The following is a 22847-nucleotide window of genomic DNA, read 5'->3' as shown; positions in this document are numbered from 1 at the left end:
AGGAAAAACAAAAAAACAGAGTCTTTCAGTGGCATCCTACACAAAATCATTCATTCCCTATTGCTAAAATCATGGGGTACCTGTGGATCAAAGCCTGAGAACTGCCAACAGGCCTTTCACGCTACTTTAAGTAAAAGTATTTTTACTTTTTCTCCCTACATACTCTTATCTTTTCTCACTGTATGCCCACATCAAAGGAAAATGGGTAAACAAAGTCTTTAAACTGTAACTCACAGAAACTAAGAATGATATGTAAACTGGATTCCCTGACACTCCGTGCTTTTATTTTCCTTGTCTTGGCTTTTTGTCTTTGCTTTCTCTTACCTTTGCTTTTTCCCTTCTCTAATAAACTTTCCTTTTGACTCTAACTTTGGTGGGCATTTGACTTCTTTCTTGTGCTCAGCAAAGAACTCTTGGTACAGAGCTTGAGTTCCCCCCACTCTGGGAAATTTGCCCTGTCCTGCATCACTCCCATAACTCCTTAAAAAAAAAAAATTCCCCCGAACTAAGAACCTTCTTTCTAGATCTGCAAATCTTTTTTCTCTTTCCCAGGTAGAACCAGTCACTGGAACTCCTCTCGTCTTCCATCTGTCATTTCTCCAATCTGCATAATAAAGCCAGGAATTGGAATTGAAATTGGGAGGGTGGGGTAGGAGTGTGAGGTCCTTATGCCAGAATTTTCCTTGGAGAATTTATCCTTGATACAAATAGTCTATCAGTCATGCCTAAAAGGATTGTATTCCACTAACTTTCTTATTTCTCACATTGAAAACATACCCAAACTTTCCATTTCCTTATTCCAGTAAATTCAGTCCCTCAAACTATGCTACTTGCTTTTTTCTCTCTTTAGTCAGTGAAAGCAAGTAACTTCTGGCCGGCAGCGACTACCTTATTCTGTCTTCATTGACTGCCCTATTGTTGTTATTCTGGTGACAATAACACATTGTTTTTCCTTCTACATTTCTCAACCTCTTATTTTGGCTGCAGATTAAAGACAAAAAAGAATTTCAGATGACTCCTTTCTGTATGTAATCTCTTTCTGGGCCCTGTAGATCTTCCTTCGCATTTTATTCCTAGGGAGAATTGCTAATGTAGGGTGCTTGGCCTGGGCGCCTTTGGCGTCTGTGAACATCAGAATGTTGTATACAGAATTTTGCATGGTGCGATCTTCTGGATATGATATACAATGAAATCCACCAAATTTAAGTGTGCTGTTTTGACAAATGTATGTTCCATGGATCCCTAATCTTTTTCACATTCTCAAATAAACCTGAAAAGATAAAGAATTTGAAAAGAGAATGTTAAAGAACCATGTAGTGGTCAGATTAGGAACATAATTCTCCAGTGGCCTTTTTTTTTTTGTCTTAATAAAGTTTAGGATTTTTTTTTTTTTGTATTATGAATATCAATACGCTCACTATAGAAAAATTTTGAAATATTTTTAAGAAATAGAAGAAAAATGTCTTGTCATCCAGAAATAGCCACCATTAAAATTTTTATTTATTCCTTCTGAGTACTTTTTGTGCGTGAGTATTGGAGTAGAGGCTTCTACTTCATTTCCTTCCACTTTGTTCTCTGTATGTATTGTAGCCAGAGTTATCTTCTTAAAACCCATGTCACTCTTTTGATCCAATGATTTCTAATTGTTCTTAGAATACAAGATCTTATATGATCTAGCTCCTACCTGCCTCTCTGTACCTTACTTCAGCCACACTGGCCTTCTTCACAGTTTTACCATATAAAGCTCTTCTGGCTCTTCCTCCACTTGGAATAACCTTCCTCAATTCTTCACAAAGCTAACCCTTCCTCATTCTTTAGTGCTCAATTTAAATATTTCCATTTCCAAAAGGCCTTTGCTTACAAATAGATCTACTCTTGCTCTCTATCTCATCGCTCTCTTTCCTTCCTATGACTTCTTAGAGTCAGAGGTTATCTTGTTTAATTATTTCTTTATTGATTTATGGCCTATTTCCCTCTAATAGAATGTAAATTTCATCAATGATTATGTTTGTCTTCTTTTCCACAGTATCCACAGTGCCCAGCATAGAATATGTTACATAGTAGATGCTCAATTAAATTTTCATTGACTAAATATAGGTCAGTTCATGTCCCTTCTCTGCTCAGAACCCTCTAGGGTCTAACCCTCCAATGGCTTCCCATCTCACCAGAAAAAAACAAAACAAAACAAAAATCCTTATAATATTTTGTAAGTTGCAATGCCATCTGGCTACATCCTCATCTACCTCCTATTTCTTTTGCTCTCATTTGCTCCAGCTAAACTAACCTACTTGCTCCTCAGAAACATCACACACATTCCCTTCTCTTTGCACTTGCTATTCTCTGCCTGAAATGCTTTCCTCCAAGACATCTACACAGCTCAGTCCCTTATTTTATCATTAATGAAGTCTTCCCTGACCATTCTAAAATAGCAATTCCTTTCCCTCTGCATTTTTTTTTAACGCCTACAGCATCAGACCTAGGTGGGCTCCCATCCAAGTACTAGCCAGGCCTGACCCTGCCTAGCTTCCGAAATCAGACAAGATTCGGCATGTTCAGGGTAGCATGGCCATAGTGCATTTTTCTTCATCGTAGCGTTTATCACCATTTGATACATATACTTTGTTTTGTTATTTTATGTTCTTCCAACTAGAATATCACCTCCATGAATAGGGATATTGTATTTCCAGTGCCAGTCATAGTGCTTTAGCCATTAAGTGCCATAGTCATAATCAGTTTCTAGCTTATAACTGACACTCAGTGTTTGTTGATTGAGTGAATGAATGTTATATCAGTGAATGAAAGATGTTACACAAGTTTTGTGTATGTGAAGCTGTGTTTACTGTAAATAGGTTGTAGAGGCTATCATTCACAATATCTCAGTATATTTCTCCGAAGAGCCATAGAAGAAATTTTTTTCTGCCTCAATCCAAAAACAGTTGTGCTTTTTCTGCATGGCTATTTGCTTCTTATCTTATGAGCATTGTGAATCATATTAAATGGGACATTGTGTGTACCTCTGCATTAGCTTTGAGAAAGTTCAGAGCCTATCTCCATGGCCTAGCTCAAGTAAATGACGATTATGTATTCTGCATGCTAACCAAATTCTTAACTTCATTTATCTTTTCTACCTTCATGTTTAATATCATTTGTTGACTATATTGCATCTCCATACGTTAAATGTTAACCCTAGAGAGATCTAAGAACTGATCATAACTCTTGCACTTCTCTGGAATGGGGGCAAAAGTGAAATTATTTCACAACTTAAATCTAAGGCACTGAATGCTCCTGTATTCTAATGGCATTTTTCTTTTTCCTTCCTGACTAGCTCCCACTGCAATTCCAAAGACTTGGACATCTAGTGGCTCTGATGGCACTACTGTGTGGAGACCCACTGAAAGAGCTGGCCAAGGAGGCCGCAGAGGGCACACACTACCTGCTGCATATCACTCTGAGGCTGAAGTGTAAGGCACTGCTGAAGGCAGTGAAGCCCTGAATAAATTCTCTAGCACAACAGGAGCACCAGTCCTGCTGTGCCCTCAGTCCCCACATTCTAGAAAAGCTTTTTGCAGTTGTTTAAAATAAGAAAGGTACATAGTCCATAGGCAGAGATGCAGCAAACTGATTTAATAATTAGAATCATAACATTGGATCAGTGTCAGCCATCTACATAGCCATGGAGTTGGAGTATCTAGACATGTGGCCCTGTGGACAAACGGGAGTGATTAGTTTGGTCAGAAGTGCAAGAGGTTCTTACCATCATTTGGGCCTTCTTTGTTGATTTATTTCATGATGTTTACTGAGTACTTACTTGGGATACAACGGTGACCAGAACACAAGTTGTCCAATCCTTGCGTAACATAGTCTAGTGGACGAATCGGACAATCAAAGAACCAACAAATAACTGTTATTATAAATAAAGATAACTGCCATGAGAGGAAATTACAAGGGTAAGTATCAAATCTAGTATAGGGTTCAGAAAAGGCCTTTGTGAAGATAATTTGAAAAATAAAGAACATTAGCCAGGTAAGACATAAGAAGAGCATACTAGACAGAAGGAACAGTGTGAGAAAAGGTGCTTAGCCAGGTTATCAGCTTGAGGAGTTTGAGAAATGGAAAGAGGGCCAGATGGTCAAGAAGGGTCATTGACCTTCCCAGTTAGAAGAGACCAGAAAATATCTAACCCAGCATCCCCACTCCCAGTGATTGAGTCTGTCTACTCTACCCCCACCAAGTAGTTTGTGGGCTTACTCACCCCAAGGATAAGGAAGCTCTGTGCTTCCTAAAGTAGCAATCTCATCTCTGGGCAGCTCTGAGTATGAGGCACGTCTACCAACACATACTGCCAAGGAAATAAAATTGATTATTTATTCAACAAATACTTATGAAGCACTTATTCTTCTAGGCGTGTACTGGTGAACAAGACAGGCAAGATCCCTTTCCCTAAAGATCTTATTTTCTAGTTGGAGATACAGTAGCTTCAACCAAATGATAAAGACTTCTCATATATAAATTTCTAGTGAATGTGACTCACAATAAAACATGAAAAAAACAAGGTACTGTGAAGGGCTATTGGCAGACTCAATCAGCAAAACTACACACATAAAGAGTTTGATATCAGAATTATCAGACACAGTACAAAATTGTGCAATTTTTTGTGGAGACCTCTAGAAAGTTTTCACCAATGGGGAATAGTTTAACATGCTTTGATTGTCCTTCGATCACTCAAAAGCTGTGTTCTTACAAAAAGCCTTCAGATTAACACATACTCCTGTCCGCAGGCATTTTTATTCAAGTGTCAAAGACAAGAAGATTGGGATTCACTTCAACCTGAAGATCAACCAGACTTGCAAAATCAAGAGGAAAGAAATAAGCCAGAAAGTATCAATATTTCATATTTTCTTCTCAGATATCACTCAGGACAAGAAAAATCACCAGAGTTTGAGAAGAGCAATGAAAAAATGTCAAGAACTCCTAGACCTCTACAGTATTAAACAGTTCTACAGTTGTCCCTTCAAAATTGCCCAGGTAATCAGAATGGCAAAAATTATAAATACAAACAACCTGAAATGTCGGAGAGGATGGCAAACAACCAGAAGTCTCATACATTCATTCATGGGAATGTAAAGTAGTAAAAACACTTGGGAAAAAGTACTGGTAATTTTTTATATGGGGCCAGTGTCACTGTTTGGATATCTCTTTAGACGAGCTGTGCTCCCATTGATTGCTCTAACCTTAGCCAGCCTCTTGCAAATGTAAACCCTTCTCACAAAAAAGAGCTTCAAGAAAATGTAATTGATCCAACAAGCTATAAACTTTTAAATTAATGTACTTATTCATTATTCATCAAATATTTAAGCATCTATTAGGTACTATACACTATGGTAGAGGATAAGGGAAAAAAGAAAACCTACAGGTCTTACTTATGTAGGGTCAAAGGTATCAGGTAATTAAAATTCTCTGTGTCAGTTTTCTCATCTATATAAAGGGAATCTGTAAACAATTGGGGTAATTCAATTATTATAAGGGTTAAATGAGATGCTCGTGTGGAAAATGCTTTGCTTAGTGCTTGTCACATGGTAAGTGCCCAGTCGATTATACCTGTCATAATCCTGTGAAGGACTTTTACACTGCCAAGTGCAATGAGAAACATAATGACATGTTCTTTTAATATATTGTCTCCAGGCAAGGTATTTAGCTGTGTCTGGGACCCTGCCAGCTATATAGCACTAGGGCCTTTCCTTTAGTTCTATTTCTATAAAAATGTGACTCTTTCTGAGGATCTCAGGCATAAAGCTTCTTTCTAAAAGTCAGAGCTGTAAAAGGCCACGCACAGACCCAGCAGTGGACATTTGAGTTGCTTCCGGTTTTTCACTTTTATAAACAAGACTGAAGTAAACGGCCTTATGCTTATTTGTATGCTTCTCTGATTGTTAACTTAGAATCTATTCCTTGTTCAGGGCTCTATCGTATCTTGGAAGTTCATTATGCATAAATCATTTCAGGTCTTTGAAGTTTTTCTCAATTCAAATGAGCTCTGCCAGTTTGTAATGACTATATTGGATGGCCTGAAAAATCTGAAACATCCCTACACCCAGCAGTCAGCAGGAGAACTGCTGATAACATTGGTGAAAAATGCAGAATCCCGATTTGAGAAGGTAAAAAGCTCAGTGGCCATTTCCTGGGTTTGAAATATTAGCAAGACCTCTCCCCTCCTGCAGCTGCTGAGGTCTCTTCTGCTGCTCTTATCTGCTGAGAACACCTACTGAGGGAGACCAGGGTCAAAGCCTTAGTCCATTTGGTCACTGTTGAACATTCATCCATTCAGCAAGCATATAATAAACAGCCACTGTGAATGCAACTAGGGAGGGCAATTTTTAAAAATTTAAGATGTGGTCCATATTTTCCAGAGGAGTCATTTTTCTGAGAAGATATAATTAACACATGTCAGCATGGTAACTTCAATATAGATCCTCATCCAGGTTAATTAATGGTGTCAAATTTTTAAAAATTAAGCAATCAATGATCCTAGAAGGGACTGACTTAGTTTAAAATCAAGAGAATTTATTTAAATGTGTCTAAAATTGATTCATCAAGAAATAACATAATTATGTCATTTAGAAATATGGAAGGATACACTGGAAGAGATAGAAGTAGTGTCTCTGGAGAATAGGCTGGAGAAAGCCTTGAAATACCACTGGGCTTTTAAAATTGTGTGCATTTTCATAAAAGTAAAAAGAAAATTTTAAATAATGAAAATCCATTTTTTTAATCTATTACAATAGCAAGGAGAACAATATAATGAGAGCATGGTGAGATGGACACTTGTATCAGTTGGGTGCTATCAGCTGTTTAAAAAAACTAAAAGAATCAACTATGATGAGCTTAAACAAAGCATTTATTATCTCATATAATAAGTCTGGAAGTAGAATATATTTAGTGACTCAACCTTGTTATTAAAGGGACAACGGATTTTTCATCTTTCTACTTCGCCTGTTTATATAGTCATAAGATAGTCACTACAATTTTAGACTTTATGACCAGATAAGACTATCCAGCAAAGAAGAGGCATTGCCTTCCTTTTGCCCCTTTAATCTTTCCCAAAAGCCCCCAGCAGATTTCCCCTTCTGTTTCATTTGCCAAAATTGCATCACCTGCCATCCTTAAACCAGTTTCTGGCAACTGGTGGCAATGACAGCCATTTTATATGAGATAGTTGAGGACTGCCTCCCTGAGAAGCTGACATTTCCACAGAGCCCTGAAACCATGCATCTATGAGCAGGAAGAGTAGTTCAAGCAGAGAAATGGACCCAATGGCCCATTTCCTTTGCCTGAACATGATAGACATCTCTGGGAGAAAGGCAGGTATGACTCCTCTGCCGTTCTCAGAGTCCGAGTGAAAGAAACCCAGCTTCCTTGCAACGCTAATTTTATTAGTTTGTATTATTATAAAATATATAAGTAATCATCGAAGAAAAATTAGAAAAAATATATAAGCAAAAAAAGATCTCATCATTCAAAGACACATTATTAATCTCTTTGTATAATATTCTTCCAAATCCTTTTATATGCATATACATACATACAGATATATTTTAAGTAGTTTTAATAATAAACTTTTTAAAAAATAATAAACATTCTGTTTTAAAAGTCACCCTCAGGACTTTTGAGAAATAGCTACAATAGCCTCAGTAACTATCAGTGTCTCACAAGATTAAGGTCTAGTGATTTCTTTTCTCTCTTCAGGTGCCAGAAATTATGGGAGTTATCTGTGCCCAGCTATCATTAATCAGCCATCCTAGAGTCCGCCAACAAGTCATAACTACCGTGAGTTTGTTTCTCTCCAGGCCCAAGTACACAGATATAGTGATCAACCACCTTCTGTGTCATCCAGTACCATATGACAGGTAACAGAACCTGGTACATCCTCTGGATTAAATTGGGGTGTATGACACAGCTCTGAGTATTGTGGAAAATGGTTGCCTTCAAAAATCTAATGATATTCTTATAGACAAGATGTAGGCAGATGCTTGCAATATAAATGAGAATATAATGCATAAACATAAGGAAACAACTCAACAAATTCAGAGTGAAGAACATCTTCCAAGATTTGGGCTGAACTCTTCAAAAAAGTTAACGTCACAAAAGAAAAATGGTGCTGGGGACCACTGTTCCAGATAAAAAGACAGAGAGACATTACCAAATACAATAGGTGACTTTGATTAGATTCTGGTTGAGAAAGACTCGGAAAGAAAATGTCGAAAATGTTTAAATATAGACTCTATACTAAATTATTAAATTAATATTCTTAGGTGTGAAAAGATAATATGGTTATACAGAAGAATTTCCTTATTCTTAGTCGATAGATACTGAAGTATTTAGGGATGAATGTCATGATGTCCGCAATGCACTTGAGATTTAGCCAAAAAATAAGTATATAAGTATATATATAAAAAAATAGAATCATAGAGAAGAAGAAACAAGATGCTTTGTGTTTAGTTTGGTTTGATTTGGTTTGGTTTTTTGTTTGGTTTGATTTGGTTTGGTTTGGTTTTTGGTTTGGTTTGGTTTGGTTTGGTTTTTGGTTTTCAGAGTTGGAGGCACCCAGGAAGTTCCAGGACATGCCTTATGGGGGAGGCAGCGAGGCATTAGAAGAGGGCTCCAGCCCCCACCCCACCCCACCCCAGCCCATGCCCACCACTTTAACTAGAGCAAAACCTCTTTTATCTGCTTTATATATTGTGATTCTGGGTAATTATTGTATTTGAAGAAAAGATTTCTCAGCTTTAAACTGTTTGAAACCCACTTTCAGTGAACGGTTCTCACATGATATCTTGGTGTAGTGCTGATGTTTTCTCTAAGCTGAACTTATGCATTCTACTATTAAATCAAATAAAGGAGGACTTCTCATTGAGAGAAAAAATGAATTAATATAGATTTTTAAAAAATATTCTTATTTTAATATATTTCTCTAATACATTGTTTTTAAATCTTTACTATTTGCTTCAGCTTAACTATACTAGATTCTTTTATAAAATATATGATTTAGACAGAATATCAAATATATCTATTTTAAGTATAAGTTTAGCATTATTTTATTGTGTTTATATTTGTACTAGCTCTTGGAAGACTTTGAGAACTACTGCTTTAGATCATATGAGAACATGGAACCTGTTAGAAAGGAAAATGAGTTAGGAAACTTCATTCTGATTATATTTTTAGTCATTTACCTGAAGTCCATTAGTTCGTTTATGTACAGATCGGGGTGACTGTTCTTAAAAGTCTGTTCAAAGCATCTGCTGTGTCCAGCGTGCTTTTAGGCACCAGGGGAGTAATGGACAGGATAGGGACCCTGGCTTCAAGCAGCACACGATCTAGTAGCAGACACAGATGAATAGCAGAGGATGCCAAAGCAAAATAAGTTCCACGGAGATCCTTAGGAGGGAACTCAATTAGATGAAGGCTTGGAGAAGGATTTCTGAAAGAAGGGCTGCCCCAAGCTGAGTTTTTAGTGTAAATTAGCCAATTAGATGGTAGCATGGGGGAGTGGAAGAGACTTCTAGACAGAAGAATAGCAAAAATAAATGCCAGGAATGTATGAAACAGTTTAATAGATGCTCATCCCCAAATGATGGGCAAAAAACAAAAACAACAACAAAAAAAACCATGTCACATCTACAGAACCTGTATCACTGGAAGTGAGACTGTTCCATATTTTTAGCAAACTCTCCAAATGATTTTTTTCATATTAAAATCTGCGTGTTTTCCTAATTCAAATGCGTGTTTTCCTAATTCAAATGCATTCCCAGCACACTTAACAAATGTGCAGAACAAAAGCATTTTGAAACACTTCTTTCACAATAAATAGCTTCTCACAGTACTTCATTTACTCCCTCAGGAATATAGAGGGGAAAAAAACTAAAAGTAAGTAAATATAGGAATTTCTTAATTTCACTCCAGGAATGAATGTTGATAGTCTACAGTTACGAGCCTTTTCAGCATCCCGCATTGCCTTTCCGGCCTTCACTTTAGCCGTCTTTTAGACATTTACTTTGTTTTATTCATAGATTAGAATGACCAGAGTAAGGAGTGAAATGTTGGAATAGCCCCTCAGTTTTTAGAGTGATTCTGATGCAGATAGTTGGAAGACCACACTTTAAAAAAAAACACTGACTCTAGCATACAAAGATACCTAGGTAGATTCCAAAAACAAAAGGATGGGTTAAAGGCATGAGTAACTCCCAATCTTCACCCCTCCACACCTTAATGCTCCCCCACAATGTCTATATAACTCTCAGGCCCCACCTTTGAGACAATGGTAGAAGAGAATTTATTACATGCTGTTCTTCTTTAAGAAGAGATATCTTCTAAGGAGGATCAAAACTTTATTTCAGGGCTCGACCTTAGCCAAAATTTGAGGACCATATACTGGATTGAATAAATATATCTTTGAAAGCCTTCTGTGAGCCTGGCATTGTGCTAGACCCTGAGGGATTCATAGAAGAAAAGCCAGACATAATCCCTGCCTTCGGAAAGAACAGACATACAAAGAATTGACAATAGCATGTGTAAGATTGAGGCGATCTCTATAAATAAGAAATTTTTAAAGTGTTAGGGGAACTTTCATGCGTGACATGATGAAGAAGCAGCAAAGCCTTCGTAGAAGAGATGACATTGGAGCTGGACCTGGAAGTATTTTGATGGGCAGAGAAGAGTTTCGGAATGGACCTTCCAGTTTAAGAATATGACATAAGCAAAGACATAGGGTTTTCAGAGTCACTGTTGGTTTGGTAAAAGTGAATGGCCTGGGGTAGCTAGGGCACAGAGTATGTGATAAGGAAGTTGTGAGCCTGAAAATATAAGGATCAGTTTGTGAATGGTGTTGAGGTCCAAGCCAAAGCACTGGGAACGTGAGTCTATAAAACCTGGGAGTTACTGTTATGAAATTGGATGGTAAGTTTTTTGCTACTCTGAAGGACTAAACTGGAAGAAAACCTCTTACAGATTGGATTCCACACCGACTAGGATGATTGTGATCATGGTAGGCCTAAGATAAGCCATTCTCCTGAACCTTCCTATCTGGGATTTCTAGGTGTCTGGCTGAGTTGTGGAGAACTCTGGAGGTGGAGCTGCCCAGCACAACCTGGATTCTGTGGAGGCTCCTGAGAAAGCTGCAGAAATGCCATAATGTGCCCACCCAGGAGAAGATGGCCTATGTGGCTGTTGCTGTAAGCCATCATGCTCTGCCCTTCCAACTTTGGCTCATCATGCTCCCCTCTTGGGAGGACTGGCTGGACACTCCATCTAGAGAGTGTTCCTTTTGGTTCCTTTCAAAGTTTGCTTCTGTCACCAATTTAGAAATCTCCAGTGTGTCTCTACCAAGGAATTGACATGGAGGGAGTTGGGGAAAGGGAAGGAATTAGTTTGGTTTAATATGTTTTAAACATTCCTTCTCTCGTCCTTTAAAAAATCCGTATCATTGTAGTTAAGAATAACACAAACTCATGAAAAAAATTTTCAAATAATACAAAAGAGTATAAAATAGAGAGCAAAGGTCCTTTTTAAGCAGAGGTCGGCAAACCATGTAAAGGACCGGATGGTAAATATTTAAGTAATGATTATACCATCTTCCTTAAAATGAAGTTTTTAGAAATGTTTATACGTATATGAACTTTTTGTGTATGTATTTGGTGTACTTCCCCCCGCCCTTTTTTTCTCTTTTAAATAGACTTTTTTAAAAAGCAGTTTTAGGTTCACAGCAAAATTAAGCAGAAAGTACGGAGTTCCTATAAACCTCCTGCCCGCTATGTGCACAGCTTTCCCAACTGCCCACATACACCTTTTTTACTTTATTTTCTTCCCTACCAGTTTACGGTTCAGCTTTTTCCTGCCTACGTTATTTTTATACTTTTTTTTTTAATCTTCCAAAATTATTTTGACATCTCTATTCTGCTATTGTCTCCTCTCCTGTTCTCTCTGTTGTGGGTTTATGCCTTTTTAAAAATTCCTATAATGTCATTTTATTGCAGTTTTAGGAGTTAGGGCAGAAAAAGTATATATTTAATTATGTTAGTCTCTAAAATTGTGTATGTATATATATTAACTATAAGGATCATAGTACATATACTGTTTGATGACTTGTTTTTCATTTAACAATGTATAAACTACTTTCCGTATCAATATCCAGGGTTTTCTGTTATCCTTTCCATGGCTGCATAGTAATTTATTTATTTTTAATTGCCATTTTAAAAATAGATAATACATGGTACAAAACTTACATTTATTTCATTATCAAGTTTTCTATTAATGAAAAAGTTTTCAAACTTTTGCCATTAAAATGGTACTGTAGCAAACTTAATCATGTAGACATAAATTTTGTTATACTCTACCTAACCAATTATTTTCTTAGGATAAAGTCCACTGAAGGGGAATTTCTAGGTCAAGGTATGGGCTGATTTAAACTTCTAATAGTGTTTCCAGATGGTCTTCTAGAACATCGCCCTTCCACCAGTCGTATATGAGAATGCCCATTTACCCACACCCTCATCACCCTGAGCATTACCAGGCTTCTCATTGTTGCCTAGCTCATAGATGAAAAAGTAACATATTTTAATTATAATTTCCTCTACCTACCTATCTAGGAGTAAATAAAAAAGATAATTATAATTTTATTGTTGGTGAGGTTGAACATTTATACATGTTTTTTAATTGTCTATTTATATGTCTTCTTTCTGACTTGTGTGCTCACGTCCTATTTACCTGTGCATCTCAATTTTAATATGCACACAAATCACGATCATCTGAGCATCTAACTGAAATACAGATTCTGATGCCGAAGGTCTGGATGGGGCTTGCAATTCTTCATTTCTAACCTGCTCCCAGCTGAAGCCAGTGCTACTGGTGTGTGGCCCACACTTTGAGTAGCAGCCTTTATATTTTTTCTGAGATGTAAGAGCATTTTATATATTAAGAATATCGCATTGTACAAATACCTTTCAGATTATTTGTCATCTAACTTTATTTATGATAAATTGCCCTAGTTTTATATGTGTGTACAGTCAAATATATTAATAGTTTCCTTTATAGTTTACTTCTGGATTTCCGAAGTCCCCCTCAGCCTTTGGTAACTTTTAATGACCACTTCGCTCCTCTTCCTTTTCCCCCTCACTATCATGTCCCTACACTGAGTGCCACTCCTGTTCCGCCTATGGGATAGTGGAACGAGAAAGTATGTTCTGGCATAAGCAGAAGGAAAGCAACAGTGAGGGCGAGGGCTGGCATGCTCAGCTCTGCTTGTGCCTTTTCTACCACAGGCGACAGATGCCCTTTATGAGGTGTTTGTGGGAAACAGACTCCGAGCGGCTACGTTCCGACTCTTTCCTCAGCTTCTCATGACACTACTCGTCCAGATTCACCACAGCATTGGCCTCACCATGTCTGATGTCGCCATCCCAAGTGGCCTGTACACAGAACAGGAAATGCCTTCAAAAGTTGCTACAATCACTCCTTTGTGGTACTGCCCATTGTGATTTTGTTGACTTTAACTAACATTTACTAAACACTGGGCACGGTAGTGGGTACAAGGATGGCCAAGCTGTCATCCCAACTATGGGAGAGGTTCACAGTCTGCTATCCTCATGCGACATCAAGATGAAATGCCCAAGAATTATTCTGGGCTCTTGCTGGTTGTCCTTGGTTTTATTGGTGCCAAGGTAGATTAGACTATCCAGGTTCAGATGCCTTGCAAAATAATGTGTGATATTTTGCCAGCTCTTTCCTGATAAATCAAGTAGAGACAGAGACAAGCAAAACATCCTTAAATCCACCCCCTAAACCATATTGAACCATAATTGAACAATATCTCATTTCTGCGTTATTGCCTAGAGAGGTATCTTTAGTTCCCCATTAGGGTCTCAATAGACATTTCTTAGTGTTGCTGTGGCACATGGATTTCTTTCAGAGGAAACGCTGAAATGTGGAGTATTTAAGAACACCTGACTAAGAGTCAGGAGCACTGCGTTCTAATTCTCGTTCTTTAACTAGCTGTGTACCTTGGGCAAATTTCTATTATTCTTTGCCTCAATTTCCTTATCTGTATATGACATCAGACTAGGTGCTCTCCCAGGACCCTTCCAGCTTTAAGATTCCCTGATGTTATATCCAGGATACTAATTCAATAAGTAGTAAAAAAAAAAAAAAAAAATGCAGTGGGGGTACATTGTATGGGGTATAAATGGTATCTAAATAAAGCTTTTTAAAAAAGCAGTGGGTATCTGTTTACAATCTCATTATCATTTGTTTTATCATAGAATTCTTTCCAAATCCCAGGGAAACAAAATCTGGTTAGATTTCTTCATGCCTATATTTGTGTGAAGGCCCTTTCAAGTTATTAGAGCATTCAAAGTCTTTTGGGAAATCTAGAAAGAGAATTATGGTCCAGCAGTTACCAGTACATGCCCTTCCTCAGTGAGAGCTGGATGGTTGTGTACTGGAGTGACCTGTTCCATTCACCTGTACTGTTTTTGTTCGATTTAGCTTCGCCATACAGGCTACAAAGGCTCTCCTCTTCAGAACGTTGTGCTGGCAGGAATTCCACATCATGGAAAAAAATAAAGGATGGACCCTCCTGGCAGGAAAAGATTGCCATCTTCAGGGAGTATCTCTCCTTGCCAAGTAAGGCTTCCTTGCCATGCTAGCTGCTGTAAATCAGCTTTGTTTTAAAGTATTCTTTCCCTTTTTAGTCATCACAGACACCAAGGTTGGATAATCTTCTCATTGCGGGGTGGGCAAAGACCTATAATGTCAGGCAGATTATTCAGAGGCCATGGCCCTGCCATCCTCCTGTGCACCTGAAGCCAGGCAAATACTTCAGAGGGCCCCCAGCCTGAGAACAATGCTCCCTGTTTAGGAGCATTTCTAAGAGTTGTTCTGTTGGTGTTCTGTTTTACAGTGCATTGCTGGAAAAAAATCGCCTCCTTGCTCATAAGGTTATGTACTTGTTAGTCCCTCTTCTTAACCGAGGGAACGATAAACATAAACTCACATCTGCAGGCTTTTTTGTGGAGGTAAGACTCATTATTTAGAAGCTGGATTCAGGAAGCCTATAAAGCAGAGTTACCTGTCTTTCTAGACCCTATCTGATTCAGTGAGAAGCTGGGATCCATTTCAGATGTGGGATTAAAATAGTTTCAAGTTCAAGCCTATTGAAATTCTTCTTTCCACATATTCATTATTTAGCATTCCTTATGTTCCTACGGTATAAGCAATCACCCTGAATGTATGTGCTGTATAGTGGAGGTTTCAAAGGGAAATATGTAATTTGGAGTTGGTGGGAAAGTGGCTCCTTTCATGAAAAAAGGCTTAAGAGTAACTTCTTTGGCTGATTTCTGGGTTCTTTCAGCTTCTCCAGAGTCCAGTGGCTAGGAGACTACCCAGCATATACTCAATTGTCCGCTTGACAGATTGGCTACAACATGGAAATAATCTCTTTAGAATCCTTGCCCTGAGGGGACTGCACTATCTTGTCAAACATCAGAAGATGGTAGGAGGGGCTCCCAGACCACTGATTCTTAAGTCATAAATAAAATGCACCCCAGAAAGATACCCAAGAAACTGGTAACAGCTGAGGAGGAAAGTTGGGTGGCCTGAGCGGAGGAGTGGGTTGGGAGTACATCCCCTTCTACCATTTGAATTTTATACCTAAGAAATATGTAAGTCCAGACTGTTAAACATTTAATGAAATTTAAAAAATAAAAAGTCCAAGTCACGCACATTCATAATATTTGAAACCTGCAGTCTGTGTAGGAGGTACCCTCATTATCACAACCCGGGTAACAGGCAGGTGTCTTTTTATGCCTCGTACCATGTTGCCTTATCTAAGACAAGAGTCATTGACATTCATGTTGAAACGAGGTGTCTTTTTATGCCTCGTACCATGTTGCCTTATCTAAGACAAGAGTCATTGACATTCATGTCGAAAGCTTATTTTCCACAGGCCTAGCCAGAAACTAAGCCTGGGTCAGAAGAGAAGATTAAATTAGGGGGAAAACAAACAAACTTCAGTTCTATTTCTTTTATTTAAAAAAAATATTCTGGTTGATTACCTACATCAATATTGGTTGGCTTATTCTATTTACTTTTTACATGTATGTTTTAAACTTTAAACCCCTGAGATTGTTCCTTTTGGGGGGTTTCAAAAGAGCAGAATCCCAATGGGAAAGACCCTTAAGCGTCCTTAGTCATTTTCTGCTTGAATTCCTACAAGGAATCTTTGAGGCTCTGTTTGAACACCTTCCATGCTGGGAAACTCGCTATGACTCGAGCTAGCCATTCCACTTTCCCTCATTGTTAGGAAAGCAGTTGCTTAAATTAAGCCCAAGTCCATATAGCTAGACCAATGTCACCTAGTCTCAACCTCACCCTGCTCTCTTCTCTACATATCAGTCCTGGAAGAGGGCAATCATACCCTCTTCACTTCTGTGTCCTTGACTAGCCAATGCCAGCAAAAATTCAACAAACGCCAGGTACTGAGTAAAGGCGGGGAGCCCTACTTTGGTACCAGATGAAGTGCTCTCAGGAGAGGTTGTGATGCACTCCCTTTGGGCTCACAGAGGGAAGACATCAAGAAGCTGTTGCCGAACATCTTAGACCTCTTATGTGAAACAGATGAGAAGATCGTTTTGTTGGCCATCCAGATCCTCCTGCAGCTTGTTAGGACAATAGACGTCACCACCCTGACTGCCATGATGAGGACCCTGTTCTCCTTGTTTGATGATGTAAGACAGTGAGAGAGGAGAGACTGTCCTAGGGGGAGGGTAATGGCATAACAGCAAATAGAGGTTGGAATAGTAATAAATACACTCTATTTTATACAGTGCTTTATATACTCAGAGCACTTTCAAATCTCTCCTAAGACCCTTCCAGATAACCTGTGGTGTTGGTAGGGCTGGTATTATTGTTTATCAGATTAAAAAAAAAAACAACCTGAGACATAGAGACTTGCCAAGGTAATCCCCTGCTTCATGGAATGAGGACAGAGCTTTTATAAGAAAAGACATTATCTTTCCTTTCAAGGATGATTGGGACTGGGTGAAGATGGTAGACAATACATACGTTCCCATCCCAAATTGCAAAGATTTTCCAAAAAAGAAATACATGAAGCACAATGAACCACGTCCTTGGAGGAGTCAAATATACCAAGACTGGGATTTTGAATTTCAACAAAACAGCCTTGTGAATGGTTAATACCAGTATCAGGCATAAGATGTGATGTCTACAGGTGGGACTGTGCCCATATCTCACAGTGAGAGAACAAGTAGTACAAAGTGGCGAGTCTTGCTATTTCCACATATGTTTAGTTTCTTACCTTCAGCTACCTACAGCTGAATAGCCTCATAGCAGGACTGGCATTTCAACCAACTAACGCTTTTATAAATTAAGCATGAACAGTTTCAGTGAGTTGCTTCCCGTTGGATGTTCCCTTCATAGGTGAGACCTGATGTTCAGCATTTCTCCATGACCCTCTTTGGAGCCGCCATCAAGTCTGTGAAATACACAGATAAAAAAAGGGTAGAGAACCAAGTCCTGGACAGCTTGATTCCACTACTTCTATATTCTCAGGATGAAAATGATGCAGTAGCCAAGGTAATGCCTACTATCAACTTATTTCTAAATTTTACTTCAAAACCAAAGCCAAATCTGCAAATAAGAGTTCATATCTTTGAGGGAGGAGACTTTGTGGTACCATCTTTATTCATTATTGCCACTGGTACAGTCTGCCTTTCAATTATTTTGCCTAAGTGAATTGTGTAAAAATCTTACTCTTTCTATATAGCAAATTACGGCTCTTTGTGGTTAAGAACGAATGTATTATACCCTTTGAAGCTCCACCCCAACATTCAGCCTAGATGGGAGCCCTAGATACAGTGTCCAATTCAACAAACTCTTTTTGTTAATGATAATGATAATATTCTCTTATCTTTCTTCTTTCATTCAAGAACTGCCTCATGACTTTAAGACAAAAAGACTTGTATTGAGATTAAGTCAGAAATAGTAGCTTCTCTGATAACCTAGAGAAGCCTTTACTACCTCTCCTAAATCTTCCAGGAGTTTCTGCCGTAAGACTTGTGGGTGGGATGTCATCATCTTTTTGTACTGTCTGAAGCCTGTCTGTTCCAAGGTGCTAACGGTAACCACCAGTTACAGCAAACCAGAGAAGTAGGCTTGGGCTTCAAAGATTCTGGAAAAATGCTGAAATTCTTACCTAACTGTGCTCCTTCTTACAGAAACAAAAGCAGGTTCAGAAACAGGATTTAAGATTACGATGGACCTTGGCACTTTGTTATGGGGGAAGTTTTATAGCCTCGTAGCCATAAATATGAAATATTTCAGACCCCAATAAAGAATGGAGCAGAGCTTCCCAACCAGATATATTTCAGATATGTGGAGGTATTGACAGCCACCACCAACTCGCCCCACCAGCCTTTGGCAATCAGACAAGGCAAGCAGCCGAGGCTCTGGGCTTTTTTTCCTTCAAACCTTCAACAACATCTAGCCACCTCTTCAAGGCTCCTCTGAGGGTTTCCTAAGCAGAGAGGAGAGATCTAATGTTCAACATGTTGAGAATCACTGACACGGAAGACATAATAAACACCCACATATCTGCCACCCACTCTAAAAAATAAAACAAGAATTAATCATGCACCTATTCCCAATCAAATTCCCCTAAGGATTATTATCCTAAATTTTGTTTTTATCATTTCTGTGGTAATATTTTCTATGTTTTAAAATCTTGTATGTTCTCCAAAGCTAAGCAGGGTTGGGCCTGGTTACTACTTGGATGGGAGACCACCTAGTAAGACCAGGTGCTGTAGGCATAAAAAATTTTTAAACATAAATGATTGTAAGCTGACAAGTTCCTCGCAACCTGCGAGGTCAACCAAGGGTTGCTTTGCCTAAAAATAAACAAACTAACAAAAAAACAAGATAACACAAAAAAAGTATGTAAAAAGCTTTATGTGTTGTATCACTTATAAACTTTATTATTTAACGTTATAAGATTTATCTATGTTGTATAGCTCTAGTTCATTTATTTCCACTGCCATATAGGATTCTACCATATGAATATCCTACAACTTGTCCCATTTTCCCATTCCTAGACATTTAGATTGTTTTCAGTTTTTCATTATTACAACAATGAGCATTCTTGTGCAAATTTCTTTGTGTACATGTGTGAGAGTTTCTTGAGGGCATAAACCCAGATGTGGAATATCAGGGTACCTTTAATTTTATTAGATATTTACAAGCTACCAAACAAAGTAGCTGAACTAATTTGTATGCCCATCAATCCCCAAAGGAATTTCAATGGCCCAAATATCTAGTGGACCTGGAACAATATACTTACTTGGAGATTCATCAGAGGTGTTATATGGTGCATGGGAAGCATTCTGAGAGTAATGCATAAAGAAGAGGCCTACTTGCTAAATTTTGCTCTAGTGTTTGAATCAGAAAAGGATCTATACTCTCCAGAGTTCCTTCCAAGCCAGAGATTCCACGAGGACTGTGAGAAGAGGAACTACACTTCCCTGTGTAGAGTGACAGAAAAATAACATAGGAGCAGCAAATGGGCATAGGATCCCTACCTCCGGTCTGGGTATTACACTTTTACCCTAGACCAGTGGTTTCTGCATCCTCTCCAGAAACCCACAGGTTTTATGGGTCCCCTTTAGGGACTGTTTGGGAGGGAAAGTTGATGGAGGTCAGGACTCTGGTTCCTTTCTACCCTTCCCTTCACTCAACCACGATAATTCTGAGTATATCAACTTTTCATATTGGACTTTAATATCAGTTTTATTTGAGGAAGGTTGCCTCAGCTAAAAAATGTTTGGAAATATTGATCTCTGATCATCTTTTTCACAGACGAGCAGGCGAGTCCTAACTATATGTACCCAGTTCCTGAAGTGGAGGCTGCCCCATGAAGTGTACTACAAAGGCCCCTGGTACAGCAACCCTAGTGAAGTTGGAACAATCTGCAAATTCTTTGTACGTGAGAAATAATGGCTTTGTTAATTATTTAATATGCTGAATTTTTTTCAGATGTAGTTTTTAATCAGCAGTTGATATCTATGAACTGTTTTGTACTGTGAATCTATAGTTTCCTCCCGAGTCACAAATACACTTTCTGTTACTGTCCTTCCTCACGGAAAAGACTGGTGAATTCTTGGGACCCCCACTATCCTGGGCCAGTCTACAGGGTCAAACTGATAGTACATACTCAAATAACTACTTGTGGAGTGAAGCTATGTGTTGCCTTTACAACCCTTTACAATGATCTCTATCCTTTCCTTAGATATAGTGGATTGTTTCACTCTTTATCGGTACGTGGTCAGGGAGCCCCAAGCAAGGGCTGACATGCTGTTGTAGGCCATGTAGCCTGATGGCAGTTTCTTGCAAACTTGACAAAGTCTACTGTGGCCAATCTTAGGGACAGGCTTGAGCCAGAACAGCCTCAGAAAGTCCACATATTTTTTTTCTAAACAACCCACTCTAGAACCACTGGGATCCTACAATGAAGACCCTAGGACTGACTATTCCTGGGGCTCTTCCATGTCTATAGCCTGTTTAGGTCCCAGTATGGGCTCCTCTGATCAGACTTTGAGGGCTAGAAAGCCCTACTGTAAACTCATGTCAGGCTTTCCAATAGGGATTATCTCTGACATGCAGCCAAATCTATAAGTGATGGACTGATGACAGTATTGGTAGCAGGAAATTCAGTGCTCTCGGTGGATAAGACTACAGATTATCCACTTTAAATCATAAGTCATATGAAAGCAAATTCCTATTCTCCTCTTATCCCTGAGGTGCCTATCCTTATAAGAGATCCACTGAGAGGTGGATTCATTCACCTAGTAAGCATAGCACATCCAGTGTGCAACAGGCCATGGAGAACACAGAAACATGCCAAGGATTAAAACTTCCTAAGGGGAGTTTGTAAGCTAGTAAAGGAGAGAAAACCTCTGTGAACATTAAATAGAAACTCAAGATAGAAAACAATATGTGCCAAGAGAGGAGTATCTGCAAAATGCTCAGAGCAGGGTTAGATCAGGAAGGCAAGAGCTGCCAGGGAAGAACTCAGGGAGACTCATGGCTGAGCTTAGAGAACAGAGAAGACTTAGGTATAGAGAAATGAAGATGGATTTGAAGCCTTTATAGGCACAATATGCGACATAAGTGGGTGTGAGCAAGGTGTGTTTAGAAGATTTATCTCGTCTAAGGGACTGTTGTGGTGTAATATTCATTAAGCAACTGTAATTATTTCAAACATTCAACTATATATGTATATCTGACATAGTCTCTGATTCTGGAAACTATAGTGAGGCTGATAAAAATAGCGCTGCTACTTCGCTCCTTTATACTCTTACTTTTCCCCCCGCTTAGGGAAAAAAACTTACAGGGAAAGTGGACATCCTAGCCCAAACAATGATGTTCTCCAGGAATGCAAAACTTCCTATCAGAAGAGCAGCAGTCTTATGTATAGGTACAAAGAAAACTCTTTCATTTCTACAGTCACTTCTATCCTCTTCTTTCCTAAATTATGTTGTCAAGTATCCTCATTCTTTATGAAGGTGACCTTGGAAGTACTTCTTTGGACAAAGGGGCTATGTTATCTATAGGTAACTATCGGGCATGTGTAAATTCAGTGTTTAGAATCTAATTATCAAAAAGCCAATTCTGCTAGCTGCTTAGAGCCAAAACTAGATCACAGACTCACTGACTTTGTTCTACATTTAGGGCTCTTTTCAAAGTACATGGATCACAGTGAGCTCAAGATAAAGGGTATTGACTGGATAGAGGATGGTAAGTGATAAAATACTTGAGTTTGGGGTGCCCCATACTTTGGAAGTTATCTGAGGCAGTGACTATAGGCAGGCTCTGTGGCAGAGCTGAGACTCTGGGGACCAGAAAGCCTGACTTTTGTGCTAAGTGGAAGCCCTTGCAGACTTTGGCTGAGTGACAGGCTCATCCCAATTCAATTAAGAAAAAACATGACCCTGTTTGTCTGGAAACCAGCTTTGATGAATTGTCTAAGGGACAGTTCCTGAACTTGTCTGTTAGGAAGTAAGACACTACCCAAAAATACTATCTCAGTAAATAATGATGACACCTCACTAGTACCCCAGAGATGACTGCAGCACTATTTTTTATAAATGGTTGTCCTGTAATGTGGTAAGACTTAATAATAGAAACGTTTTATAGTGATATAAAGCAACCATCATGCAAATGGTTTTCTGAATTGTCAGTGAGTGAAATTTTTTAGAATTGTGCATCTTCGAAGATTTAGCACTCAAAGAATTACTTATTCCCACTTAAGAAATAGTCCTACAATTTAAAAATGCCATGAAATGCTAAGTCTCACAATCCAAAATCATGTACTTTGAGAACCAAATTAAAATCCTGAATAAGTCACTGCTGTTAAAATAAAAATATATAACTGATAAAATAGCCTGAGGCTAAAGCTTATTTAAGAAAAATCATGCTACTTTTCTCTAAGCTCTCCTACTTCCCCACAGATATCAGAAGCAAAAAAAAAAAGAAAAAAAAAAGAAAAAGTCATATAGATTATTTTATTCTATGAGGTAGAATTCTACATGGTTGATTCTATTCAATTAAAAGGAACTTATTTTCTAATTTAAAACACTGGGGAACCAAAGTTCCTTTTCTATTTTAAAGTTATCTATATAGAAGATCTAGAATATGTATATAAGTTATATACATATATATTAGAAGGAACCATATAAAATTCCCATTTTGTAGGGCAAAAATAGGCAAATACCAGCAATCTCATGTGGTTC

At 38.4% G+C, this 22847-nt stretch overlaps 1 protein-coding gene across 1 annotated transcript in view; it reads left to right on the top strand.

Moving 5' to 3' along the window:
• Positions 1-22847, top strand: part of MROH8 (maestro heat like repeat family member 8) — a 44661-nt gene that overhangs the window by 19033 nt on the left and 2781 nt on the right. The window contains exons 9-22 of the mRNA XM_025039753.1: positions 3326-3461; positions 4907-5025; positions 6003-6155; positions 7744-7904; positions 11090-11225; positions 13311-13510; positions 14533-14670; positions 14948-15062; positions 15398-15538; positions 16608-16772; positions 17485-17640; positions 19915-20037; positions 21433-21532; positions 21787-21852. Of these exons, the coding sequence (XP_024895521.1) occupies positions 3326-3461; positions 4907-5025; positions 6003-6155; positions 7744-7904; positions 11090-11225; positions 13311-13510; positions 14533-14670; positions 14948-15062; positions 15398-15538; positions 16608-16772; positions 17485-17640; positions 19915-20037; positions 21433-21532; positions 21787-21852 (1909 nt within the window). The remainder of the gene's footprint in view (positions 1-3325; positions 3462-4906; positions 5026-6002; positions 6156-7743; positions 7905-11089; positions 11226-13310; positions 13511-14532; positions 14671-14947; positions 15063-15397; positions 15539-16607; positions 16773-17484; positions 17641-19914; positions 20038-21432; positions 21533-21786; positions 21853-22847) is intronic.

This window comes from Pteropus alecto, unplaced genomic scaffold (genome assembly GCF_000325575.1).
Source record: "Pteropus alecto unplaced genomic scaffold, ASM32557v1 scaffold45, whole genome shotgun sequence".
NCBI lineage: Eukaryota > Metazoa > Chordata > Mammalia > Chiroptera > Pteropodidae > Pteropus > Pteropus alecto.
Note: the sequence above shows the minus strand (reverse complement) of the source record. Positions and strands in the feature narration are given on the sequence as shown.